General features: G+C 45.0%; 1 protein-coding gene across 1 annotated transcript; it reads right to left on the bottom strand.

Annotated features, from left to right (window-relative positions):
* Nucleotides 1-12,604: 12,604 nt before the first annotated feature.
* On the bottom strand, nucleotides 12,605-13,251 carry LOC119279449. The gene is made up of 3 exons (XM_037560682.1): nucleotides 13,061-13,251; nucleotides 12,750-12,974; nucleotides 12,605-12,608 (listed from the first exon to the last, which is right to left on the bottom strand). The coding sequence occupies exons 1-3, from the start codon at nucleotides 13,249-13,251 to the stop codon at nucleotides 12,605-12,607; spliced, it is 420 nt and encodes a 139-aa protein (XP_037416579.1).
* Nucleotides 13,252-13,649: the final 398 nt, after the last annotated feature.

The raw sequence follows: 13,649 nt of genomic DNA, 5'->3' as shown, positions 1-13,649 counted from the left end.
GCATACTATATGTTAAGATAAGGTTGCAAAAAATGAAGCAGAGTGCATATGAATGTATGGTTAGATGTAGTGGGTGGTGAAGCATACTGTCTGTTTACCTGGAGTTTTTGAATCATCTCCGATGTTTGCACTGTCGAACAGGAGAGCACGGGGTGCCAAGGGACAACTTGTATCTTCCGAGGCGACCTGTGCAGGGGCACTTGGCAGGCCTGGTGCAGGCAGAATGGCAGTTGGTGTTTTTGCTACAGAAGGAGGCTCATTATCTGCAAAGAAAGTACAATTTTACTATAAGGGAGGCAATCACATTGTCAATAGAGAAGTTAAACATGTGTCCAGTTATGAGTGAGGGAAATTAAACCTGGCAATTCGACATCCGGAGGAGGAAGTTCTGTCGCTTGTGTTGCACTTGGAGGAAGTCCCACTTGCAGTGCTGAGTAGTACACAGAAGATATCAATGTCAGTCAAATGAATTTAGAGTTTAAATAGTAAATATGAGTCAGGGGTCCTTCATGGCACGTACGTGTGACATCAAGTGCTGTAGAGCAGGTTGGTGTGGATCCCGGTAGGTTTTCTGTAATGGATTTCTGTTCCCCTACAGAATCTCGCGATACTTGTGCTTTGGTAGAATCAATGTTCAGCTTCAGTCCTGATGAAATCACGTTTTTACTGTTAACAGCAGGAATTTTATAGAAACAAGGCATGCATATATGTGCATCATGATGATGAAGGGAGATATAACCTTCAGCTGGAGGTGGAGGAATTATATTTGCTATCTGGTTCGCCATCCGAGCAGTGTTGGGGAAATTTGTTTGGGTTCTTTCTGCAGATAGCAGCATTGTCAAAAATTCTGTATACAGAGATCTTGATCCAGCGTCAACCTTGTCAAATATTTGGAGTACAAGCGCAACAATTCTTCTGTAGTTCTCGTCTGTCAAAGCTTGTCCAGGAGGCGTGTGATTGATGGCAAAATGCAGTACTGCATCTCGGATTCTTGAGGAAACTGAAGATTTGATGAAATTGGTAGCAGCAGTTGTGGCCGCACCAATTGAAAATGCACGTTCCTGACGAAGGATTGGATGCAATTCCCATCTCGTGCTAGCATAAGAGGCAATGCTTTTCGTCTGTATATGATGTAACAGTCAGTAGTTCAGACATTGTAATTAAAATTAGGCAGGAGTGATAAAATTCTGATTTGCTGAAATGTAAACACAGCTGAATTCGAGGGATAATCACCTTGAAACGAGTTGTGGCTTCTCTTGCTAGACCAAATATCTCTTTTAGTGTTTCATTTGTGTAGGCGGATATACGTGGCCAGGAATTGTCCTTGAGGTTGTGATCTTCGAAATCCACCCACTCCACAAAGAAAATCTGTTAAAGTGGCAAAATAAAGGAATCAGGTGAGCAATGAGTAGTACTACAAAAGGCAACAGACAAGGACAATGACATGCATGCACGTAGATCCATTACGTACTTGGGCCACAAGCTGGAATCCTCCCACCACAGCTATCTTCACGTCTTCCTCACCAAGTTTTTGGGCTTTGTCCGCGCTTATCATGAGTTCATCAAGCAGGTACTGACCCCAATTATACGTGTTGATTTTAGATGGATCCAGCACACATTGGAGGACCTCATCCGGCACATCTGTGCTGGTATATCGAGGAGAAACCATTGTGGCACATACAAGCAGAGTGTAGGCAACATTTGCCGCATCAATTTCATTTTTCTTAGTTGTCCGTGGATCAAATCCGCGGATCACATCAAGGAGCTGATCTACTTTTATGGTGCCTTTTTGTGTGTGCTTTAGACTAAGCAGATCTTGCACTTTCCAAAGCACATCAAGCCTTTTAGACGGGTCTAGGTGTGTTGGGACGGGTGTGGCACCCGATTGTATGCCTGTAATGTGCTCTACATCATGGACTGTGATGGATCTAACTTGCTTATCAGGGAATGTCATCGTCCTTTTTTTTGGATCTATGCATCTAAGCACAGTCCAATACATTTTTTTGTCGCCACCACCACATGGTCGTGTACTTAGCAGGGCTCCCAAGCCGGTCCGCTTGAAGTGTGTGTACCAGAAGGGAGAGATGCTCGTCACCTGCTTGGTGTTGAATCCGCACCGGATTGAAGGGATTACCGAGCCGTCGGCCCCTTGCAAGCCGGTGAGTTTTCTTGGCCCGCGCGTGCCTCCTTGCTTCTCATTGTGGGAGGGTTCGCAGGCCATTCCTTCACCATCTCCGCCGTCGATGTGCAGCACCACCGCACGTGGAGATCTTCTAAGTCTGCATTTCTTCTTGTTCAGCTCGGCCTTCTTCTTGGCAGGGGATCTAGCCGCATGATCGTCGGCGCCGGTGTCTTGCTCGGAAGGAGCCATGTCTTGATCAACAACTCCACGCGGGGCAGAGCTGAGTCAATGGATTTCCAAGAGGGAAATGTTAGACATGCATGCTAGAAATCTAGATCCAGGAGGAATTTTTTTTCCGAAATGTATGCCACCAATGTCTGTACGTGAGCTCACCTGGAACACCGCCGGCCGGTGTTTCGCACCACATGAAAAACGGTTTGAGCGGCAGTTGATTCAGCCCGATTTGGCGGCGTACGGATCTGCGGTACGAAGCTTACTAGAGGGGAAACAAAGAGACGATGCACATGAAGGGAGAAGAGAGGATATTGATCTGGAGGAAGAAGGCGGCTGGGGGAAAGCAGAGGAGAGGAGAGGACTAGTAGGAGGCGTAATGGCAGTGGCAGTGGGGAAGGGCACGCGGCACGCCAAATACAACAGGAAATGGGTCCCGCGTGTCTTGTCAACCACTTGCGTGTTCAGAGCCCTGCGACCACCATCAACGCGGCTACAATTTTCTTGCCTCTTTTGCATAGCCAAGGCGCGAAAGTCCAAGCTGTACACCACATTGACTGAGTGGGCGGGCGTCCATGGGAGAGCAAGCAGGGTGATATGATTGCAGGGTGTATGGAGCCAGCCCGAGCTGACTTGGTGCACGTGGCGGAGGAGCCAATCTGTCCGAACTGCATGCAGCTGCTGTGAATATATCCAAAAAGCAGGCATATGGATCGTGCGGATCGGTCGCTCGGGGAAAGAACTAGGTCGGTCACTGTTCAGGCCCCTTCCCGATACTGCAGACACCATACACCAGCAGCACATGTGTCGGGCCTGAAGGACCAGTACGCGACAGTTTAAACTGAGATCCGAAGCATGTGCGCGCCCACGCGTACAGGTGGCAGATGCATGCGATCCCAAATGAGATCTACTGCTAATCAACGGGAGGGCGAATGTTTTATTCGCGGCCCCACACGGCTGATGCCAATTTGATATCGTGGTTAGCAGTCAATGTACACCGAAAGTGTGTGTTCCCCGATGGGGGATCCTAATTTTTACAAAGACGTTGTGGTGCCCGGACTAAGTCGGAGCCGTGTTGACATTGAATGAACTAATCATGTTTGGATGCGACGCGTAAGTTAAGCGTGGCTATTTTTTTAATGCATCTCCCTTTTTTACGAGGGGCCACACATGGAGAGTACGACCAAACTAATGATTATTCGGAAGTCAATTTAAAAGAATAATTAGAGTTACCATGCCCATATTGTCAACACTTTTTATTGAACAATGAAATTACAGCAATTCTTTTAGCCACATCTGCAGTAAACGAGACACCACTCCTTTTTTTTTGATAATTTGAACATTTTTTGCATACTTACAACTACTTCATTGTGTTTGTGTTGTCTGCCCTGTCCGCGTTGTCTGCCCGCCCCCATTGTGTTCTGTGCTGCGTCATTTTGCAATATGGAGTGTACGCTTTGTGACAATCTCTGCAACCCCAAGGATGTACTGTACTGATAATTGATCCAAGATGATGGTAGGTACACCTTTGTTGTTCGTGCCGCCGCCAAACACCATGCTCGATACATATATCCCAATGCGCATGTCTATCTATGTACTTGGGGGCGGAGAGTCAGGTTCGTACAACAGTTCCGTTCATTTCTAACGTGCAACTGTTGGGGGGGGGGAGTTAGTTGATGCAGTTGGGAGGAGAAGTGTTGATCTCCCTTGTATCCAGCAAACCAGATGGAGAGGGCCAAAGGCGAAGGACGTGGAGGACAGCGACTTGAACATGGTGTACATGGGGATGGTTGCAGAACAGAGATGGGTTTACAATCTTCAACAACAGGATACTCAAGTACGGAGTAGTGCACGTTACGAGACATGAAGACCATGTGGGTGCATCTAACAAGGGTTTTCAACAGCTCAACTTGGGCGTTTGGCTATGGTATCGGGAATCAAGAAGTAGGGGTTGTCTTAAATTTTTTACTGCAGCCCATGAGATGACTGCACCCAACAGACTCGTCATAAAGTATGAATCACATTTGCTGACTCCTAACTTCCGCAACACTTGTAATTAGTTTGATTTCGTCATCTCGAGTAGATAAAGATAGGCGTCCATGTGTTCTTTGTATGTTGGTACCTGAAGAGAGTGTTCTATCTCACCATAAGACGGTTGTTGTTGACTTCTGGTTTCTTGAGTTGTCTACAGCGGGATAAGTGTGCCACAGTCAGTAGAATGAACCTGTGGAAGTTCAAGGGAAAGGTAGCTTAGGCGATCAAGGGAGGGATGTGGACAAAGTGTGGATGAAGAGGGGCAGTTGAGTTTGCATGGTGCTTTTGCAGGAGTTTGGACTATATCGGGGAAGCAAAAAAGCAAAGAAAAGGAAACTTTTTCCGGTGGAATGACAATACATACGAGTTTTTGAAAGAGAAGACCTAAGTAGTCATACATTTATGCAGGGGTAGGAGTGCTGACAAACTATAGAAGTACGATTTGTCAAAGAAGGTGGCAACGGGAGATGCCCGTGGAACAAGGCGTTGGGCAGACGAGCTATTCTATGAATGCTTAAGTAGGAAGGGAGGCGGAAGGGTTGTCTATACAATCGACAATACTCGAGAGAGGGAGAGACCGAATGTCCACCAAGACGAGGGAATCAAGAAGTAGAGGGTGTCTTTTTTTTTTTGCTGCATCCTATGAGATGATTGCACCCAACAACCTCGTCATAAAGTATGAATCACATTTGCTGAGTCCTACTTCCCGCGACGCTTGTACTTAGATTGATATCGTCACCTTGAGCAGATAAAGATAGGCATCCATGCCTTGTGTGCATGTTGGTACCTAAAAAGGGTGTGCTGATTAGGCGATCACGGGAGGGATGCCAACAAAATGTGGATGAAGAGGGGACAATTGAGTTTGTATGGTGCCATTGCAGGAGTTTGAACTGTATAGGGGACGGAAAAGCAAAGCTAAGGAAACATTTTCCAGTGGAATGAGGAGACATAGGAGTTTTTAAAAGAGAAGACATAACTAGTCATACATTTATGCAGTGGTAGGACTGCTGACAAACTATAGAAGTAAAATTTGTCAAAGAAGGTGGCAATGCGAGATGTACGTGGAACAAGGGGTTGGGAAGATGAGATGTATTATGAATGCTTAAGCAAGAAGGGAGGCGAAAAGGGTTATCTATACTGTGGACAATACCCGAGAGTGGGAGACAACGGACGGCGACCAAGGTGAATGCATAAAGGGTGGAGTAGGTCAACAAGTTGTTCAATCGGGGGAGCAAGAGTTCTACCATTTGATCTACATGACACCTGTCGGCGACCCCACAGGACGAAGTACTGGTTCCGGAATGAGCATATATGATACATAATTGGGGTAGCAATATCTGAATAGAAAACGGTCTAACATCGTTTCACATATCTGTGGGCATACACATTGCAGGTATCCAGAAACTATTGTGCATACTGTTCGGTGCAGTTTTAAACAGAGGTCAGCGCCGTTTGAATTTGACACGGCAAGAGTCCGTTTGGAGGAAACTAAAGGATTGATATACGATCAAAGAACTAGACATGGAAAGCTTTCATATCCTGGCGAATGAGACATGATTTCCTGTGAGGTGTTATAGGTTTCATATTTTAGCATAGCCCAAATTGTTTTGGGAATGAATGCTTTTGTTGTTGTTATTGGGGGATGAGTGTTTGACAAAAAAACTACCACAATTGGGGTTCAGGCCCCACAGAAATACCACTTTTCGAAAAAGTGAATGATAAATATCGAAAAAACGGTATCTCTTGACTAAAAACTAGCACTTTCGGAAAATAGCCAGTTTAGAAGATTTCATCGCATTTATGACATGCGGGGTCCATCTGTCAGGGTTGACGTGGCAAGAAAGTCAACTCCATTTATTTTTTTTACCGTTAAGTTCACTGTTATGATTTGTGGGCCCCACATGTTAGCATCTATGTTCTTCTTCCTCATCCTAAATCTCTTTCAGTCATTTCAACAAACAACTCGTCGGTGAGGACTGTTGTTGTCCAGTTCGCATACCCAGAGGCTGCCGAAGTCGACGATGATGCAGGCAGCACTGGGGAAGGCACGAGATGGTGAGCCGTCCACCAGGCGTCCCGCAGCATTCTTGCTCACCCCGTTCCTCTCGCGCGCCAGCCCGAAGAGATCCCCGTCGTGACATAGTGACCTACTCATCTCCAGCAGCCGGCCTCATGGGCTTCTCCAGCCCTTCATGAACCCTATCTGGCGAGCTCCGCTAACCAGCGCCACCAGGCCATGCATCCTCCATCATATATCTGTTTCTACTTCCCTCCTCTCTCATTTCTTTCTCTATGACCTCACGGTTGTTCTTCTCTGGTCCTGGACAGGAGCAATGGCGTCATGGCCGCCACCCGTGCAAGCCCCTCAGCTGCCGGGATATGTTCGCCTCTCCACCTCCTGTCGTCTCCGTTGACATTGGACTGCGCTGCTGCATGCCGTGCATTGTGAGGTAGAGCCGACCTGGAGCTAGTTCGCCCGGCGCTCGTGCTAGGGTCCGACGTGCTGTGAAGCGAGCAGGCGGCCGGAGCCCCCCTGCTTCCGGCTCATCGACAACAGGTGTATGTTGAAATGCCAAAGAGAGAGAGAAGGGGAGCTAGAAGAAGGTCTAGCATGATCCGTGGGTCCCACCTGTCATAACGTTTAACTTGGCGGTCAAAATAAATAGAGTTGACTTTCCCGTCACGCCAGCCCCGACAGACGGGCCCCACATGTAATGAACACGCGTAAATCTACTGAATTGGCTATTTTTCGCAAGTGGTAGTTACCAGTCATGAGATTCCATTTTTTTGTTAGTTATCAGTAACTTTTTTGATAGTGGTATTTCTGTGGGATGCGAACCCCAATTGTGTTATTTTTTTGTCAAGAACTCTTGTGGGATCTATCTGCTCGACATGAACTTTGCCGGTGCTACAGCCGGATTGTGTGTCATAGAATAACGTTAGAAATTCCTCTAAAAATGTACCACTGTAATACAATTTCAACGAATGTGGACGAAAACAATTTGTATTCATTTTGTATTTATTTAAACATAAAAAAAGGAAAGAAAAGATTGATATACATGCGAATACTGGATCAAATCTAAAGACCAAGGTTTGTTCTCTTTGTTATGTGAATGGATTTATCCTTTTCTTCTTTTTTTATTTATGCTTTTTACTGTTTAATTCACTCAAATGTGGAAACCTACATTCATGTTTGTATGAGTGTTCCCTTTTTTTCAGTTTATTGGATATTTTCAAAGCCCGACAACATTTTTTTGCGAAATACGATTTTTACGCACTAGAAAACAAATCCAGATGTTGAGTTGGTGGAGGACGGAGCTTGTTATCATACATCACAAACGAACACACATTGATCATTATGGTCACGGCTGGTCACAGATTATTTCGCTAGTCACGGTACGTTTGGCCATTTTATAACAACCGCCGGCCGACAGGGGTACAGCACTGAAACATGCATAAGAGAGTAAACATTGCAGGATAGATTTCTAATTATTATTAAGCCCAGATTAGTACTCGGGCTCGTTGATCCTTGCTCGCTTGGCAGATCTGTACTCATCGTCATCTGATTCGCCCTCAGCATGCTCCCAGTTGACTACCGATTCAGAGTGGCTTCCAGGATGTGTCAGAGATGCACCAGCCTCATTGCCAAGGAGAAATCGATCTGGATCGTGGTCGCCTACCTCTTCTACAGCAACAAACTTTGATTCCACTTCAGAATCACCGTCGTTCTCAACATCTTCTCCACTTTTCCACGGTCCTTCGGCTCTGCCGTCCACCGAATCCTGCATGCACAAAATGGGAAGATCAGTTTTGGTAGAGGAAACCAAGCACATAAACCTGAAACTTACAGAATGTGGAACCAAATCCGATGTATATAGAACGTACCTTCCCAACGCCTTCATGCATGATCCACTCGGCGGCGACTGGAGCACCGTCTCCTCCGGGATGATCTTCATATTCTGCGAGAGGTGGAGAGTTTAGGTTGCCATCGGCGATTGCAGGCTGCGGGGAGTTGGAACCAGATGATGCTTCATGTGGAGAGCTGCCTACTGAAAGTGGAGGAGACATCTGGATGGCAGCCTGATTGATTGCTTTGGAGACTAGATATGGCAAGCACATATTGCCGGTGAATGTGAGCAGGTGTCAAAGCTGGGCTCACTTGAACTACTAGTAGACTTCAATGTGGCTCACGGTAGTAGGTGTAGTAACTGCAGGCGTTGTTGGGCGGGCGCTCCAAATGGATTCAAATTTCAAAGTGCACTTCCACAGTGTTGCGTCCGCGCCCATGAATTGAACAGAAGAGATGGTGTGCACTGTGATGTCGGTCAGAGTTTTTCTTTCCACCAGTCTCATTTATGCGGACCCATGCGTGAATGTTGTTTAGCACCAATCTTATAAATTAGCAGCCGATTGTGTATTGATTAGATCACATAGATTTGAAGGCATGACAACTTGGCAGCATCATGAAACCTGCCTTTCAAGAGTACATCCATTTAACCAAAGGTCTCACTCAAACAGGGTACACTTTATTAGTCAAGAGAAATGGAAGAGACCAGGCAAGATACAAAGTAGTAGTAACTAAAATTCAGACACACTCTGAAGCTTGCATACAAGCATCATGGATTCACAGGTTTCACACAAGTACAGAATACTAAGATGCTAGGACACAATTGACACCAGGATAGCGGAAGTGATCAATCAGGATACATCAACAAACTGGGTTCTACCTGGCATGTTTTTTGTTTTTGTATAGATTAATCACTCATTGATTGAAGGATCATGAGTTGCTTGCTCAGCAACATGTAGCACAATTTTAGGATTGTTACAAGTGTTCTTTCGATGTCCTCCCACGCCGCAGATTGAGCATTTCGGTTCTTTCCTTTTTTTTTGAGGCATGTCCCCTCTCTGTGGGCAAGTTGTGCTTTTGTGACCGGGGCTGCGGCATATGGTGCAGAACCGTGTTCGTTTACTTGTGCCACATCCAAGGACTGTATCAACTTGTGATGTAACCTTCAACTTTTTGCTCTTCCCAGATCTGTCGTCATACGGAGGTTTGTCTCTGCTGTTTGTTGGTCTTCCAGCCTTCCGTTTGCGTTCTGGAGCACACAAGCCAATGAAATTTCCAATGGCACTGCCCTCATCATCGCTGATGCTGCCATTGTGTGCTGCTTGTATGAGACTCAATTCCTTAACATTTGTCTTCTTCATTTCTATCCTGTGTTCTAACCCCAGACCATCATGATCGGCAGCTAAAGGAGTCAGTTTATCCATTGCTGCTCTAAGAAGTTCCATCGCGCAATCGTATGCAGCTAGATTTGCATCACCTAGTTTCACAACCTCTAAAGCATGTGTATATAGATTTGAATGTCTGAATGTTACTGAGTTAGCTGAAATATTATCTTTCTGCAGGTGGGCCAAGTGATCTGGAAGTATGTCTCTTGCATCTTTTGTCCACCTCTTCAGGATATGTTTTGATGGGATACTGTCTATACCAAGGAAGTCAAGAACCTGGAAAATAATTATTCAGTTTTTGCAGTGCATATGGTTGTATAATTTGACGCAAACAACTATAATGTTACTTTTTTATAAGACAACCCGTTGAGTTTTTACCTTAATGGAATGGCAGCAGAGCAATCCTATGTGCTCAAAGTTGCCACATTCACAGGTTAATTCTTCACCTTGCGAGAGGACATGTACTATGTACATTACTCTGCACCATTTTTCATGTTTCTCTGGGTGGTATCGATGTACATGGTACTTTGAACCCTTTTCAATTTCTTCTACTCTGTATTGCCCTGCCTCGTAAAGGATCTCACCAAACTTGTCAAACATTGCTCGGGTGTATATCTTGCTGGCATGGAATTCCAGTGGTGTGTTTACCTTCATAGCTGGCAATGTCTGAAATTATGTTAAAAAAAAGTTAGCATGTCCCATGTTTTTGGTAAGGCATAATTAGAATCATGCATATGCAGAACATGATTGAAACAACTTACTATCTTTGTTCGCCGCTCCTCATAGTTTTCGTTTGATTGTCTATCGAAAAGAAGCCTCATATATTGCCTTACAAATAAGTGCATGGGGCAGCTTGCTGGCACATATCCCTTTAGCATATGGTTTGCGCTCTCGCTGCGTTGCGTGCTTGTCATTTTTGCACAAAATACGCCTTTGAAATATGGTTTTGCCCACTTTGTGCGAACTTCATAGATGTGTGAAAGGTAAGTGTTTTTTTGCAAATTGTATTTCTCAAGGAGATGTGCCCATGCATTTTCAAATTCATCTTCTGTTATCATGTGATTAACAACCTTATGGAACTCTGCTCTGAAGTTGCTTCGTTTGGAGTAGTATGTGCCAAGTTTTTCCTTTGCCTTCTTCAAGATGTGCCACTTGCACCAGCGGTGTGTACTGTCTGGCATTACTTTCTCTATTGCAAGCTCCATAGCTCTACATTGATCTGTGGAGGCAACAATATGTTTTGTTATAAACCATATGATTTGAATGTAACCCACATTATGCTGCATTATAATAACTTCATGGATCATTTTGTATATTTACTTCTGAACAATGCATGCGGATGTCTATGTGTTTCAAGTTATGCAGATAGACATGTTTTTCGGATATCAGATTATTACCTGTAAGAATGGTTTGAGGATGCTTGCCGCCCATCATGCGTATGAATTCACTGAACACCCACTCGAAAGTTTCAGCTGTCTCATCCCTAACAAGCACGCCACCAAAGATAACGCTCTGAAAATGGTTGTTAACTCCAACAAACAGCCCAAATGGCATATCATACAGGTTTGTACGGTATGTTGTGTCAAATGTTATTGCATCTCCAAAATAGTGGTACTGCATTCTGCTTGCACCAGTTGACCACAGCATATTCCGTATCCGGCTATCACTGTCTGATTGTACCCTGTAGTACAAACCAGAGTCCTTTGAACCCAATTATGCAAATACATCCATTGTTTTCCGGACATCATCATCTGCCTGGTCGCGGCTGATTTCACCACATAGACCCCTGAGAGCCCTTTTGGTGAAAGGCACATTATTCATTGATCCGAAGAAACTACCGATTATGTTGTAAACTTTTCCAATGCTGATGTTGTTCTCCCTAAGCTGTTTGACAATGTCTCTTGTGTACATATCTATATGTTTATGTGAAGGCCAGTACACCTTTTCACCACATTTATCTGTCAACACATGGTTGTGGGATGGTCTGTGCTCACTTATGTACCAGCCATTGTCATTTGATCGTAGCAAACGTATCATTGCAGGGCACTCACATCGGCATGTCCGTGTGTTTCCTCTCTTTGGTTTGCCCTGAAAACACGAATCCATTGTGTTATATTATGTTCAGAGAAAACATATACAACATTTATGGGTACTTATTTACTTTCAACTCACCGAGCATCCACAAACTATTTCTTGCATACATTTGGTTCTTTCAACGTTCAGCCTACTTTTGCCATATCTTATCCCAAATCCAATCTCCCACGAGTACAGGTTGTAGAAGTCATATGCTTCTCCCAATGAATCAAATGTGTATCCAACAGCTGGTACCACGACGGTATCTGTCCTTTTCTCTGCGTATCCCCTCAATGTTTTTTCAAGGGCAGAAACTCTGCCAGCACAGGGTGTCCGTTCAATGGGAGCTCGCCCAATACGAATCCTGCATCAATATTAACAGAAATTTATTTTTCAACGGTAACTTTGGGAACTGTTTTGTACTGAAGAATGCAGTGTCCACAGAAAAACAATGCAATAGCACATTCTTGAATTTTGCTATTTCAACTACTCATACATTATTTATCACACTGGCTTTAGGCTGCATGACGATACATGCCAAACCCAAATTTTGCAGGTTTATTTTCAGATTCCTATAATAAGTAATACTGAAATGCACTCAAAATGTATAAGACATCTGGTTTCACAAGCGTCCACAATGCAAAGCAGAGTTTTACAGATGGACATATACATTTTTGTAATTGTAATTTTTACACATATGATCACCACCAATGTCTATATTTCCATGACTATTTCCATAGATGTTTTTTTTTCTGAAGAATTTTGAATGCTGTCAGTACGCAAATGTGAATAACACAGAGTTGACAAATTTCCGTTGAGTAATGCATAGGCTGAAGGATATCAAATGTGTCTGACGGTGCAATTGGCGAAAACATAGACGCCGATCAGCAATGTTTATATTTCCATATATTGTTACCTGTATGCAAATATGAAGAATACAGACATGACTCGCAAGCAGTTTGCAACTACAGCTTTCTGATTCAGAGGTATACTATTTCCACACTGCATTTACTGGGATATCTACAGTGTTGAGCAGGATTAAGAACAACAGAGGTACCTTCTAGTCCAACCATGGGCCTGAGGGTCATCTTTTCCTGTTGATTGCTGCGAATCGCCCGCTGACAAGCTCAGTGCTTCGCATCCGTTATTAATGGCCAACTGCAGTGACACTGGACCGTCGCCAATGTCTCCCATGCTTGATTCACCAGCCGACTGTGTGAGACAAGTACCTGCCTCACCGCCCGGAGGTAAATCGTTGGCTTCAAGATCCGGCCAGGGGAACCTGCGAGAACACCCGAGCATCCACTTGTCGGCGCTTGCGAAAGATTCAGAGATACTGATACAACAAAGATGAAGTAGGAAACATACCTGTCGACAGGATCTGTTAGGAACTCCAGCCCATTGCCGTTCTCTTCGGCGGCCGCCATGGATTTGTGCTCTCTGCAGATGTAGCCGCGGAGCAGTCGTAATGAGGGTGCGGGGATGTAGATGACGGTCTCGTAATAATGCAGCCGGGCCGGAGATGGGTATATCAGCTTCTGGCAGGCCCGCGTGCGCATTTACTTTTTTCACCGCTACGCGTACGCCGTGTAGTTGACGGATTTGTGGCCCCGGTAACGGATGTACCGCGATCCATCAAATGTACCGGCGGTATGGTTTCAACGTCCGTCCGTTACTCTGTTACTGCACGCCCTACACGAACTGTCCGTATGTATCGACAGTACACTACATGTATGTCCACCGTACGCTCCTGATGCCCATCCACGAGTTCTTGCGCCATTGGTCCACCTAGCAGGAGCGCGCGCGCCCGAGCACGCTATCGCCGCACTCATTTAAGACTTCCGTTCTTACCTTTTGTGGTGCTTTAGGCCTAGTCTAGCTAGACGGTTTTTTTTTCGGTTTTCCTCAATAAACCGGGCAACCCTGTTTCCTTTCTTCTTTTTTGGCACTCGCTTTT

Source organism: Triticum dicoccoides, chromosome 3B (assembly GCF_002162155.2).
Source record: "Triticum dicoccoides isolate Atlit2015 ecotype Zavitan chromosome 3B, WEW_v2.0, whole genome shotgun sequence".
NCBI lineage: Eukaryota > Viridiplantae > Streptophyta > Magnoliopsida > Poales > Poaceae > Triticum > Triticum dicoccoides.
The sequence above is the reverse complement of the archived record's forward strand: the minus strand, read 5'-3'. Positions and strand labels throughout refer to the sequence as shown.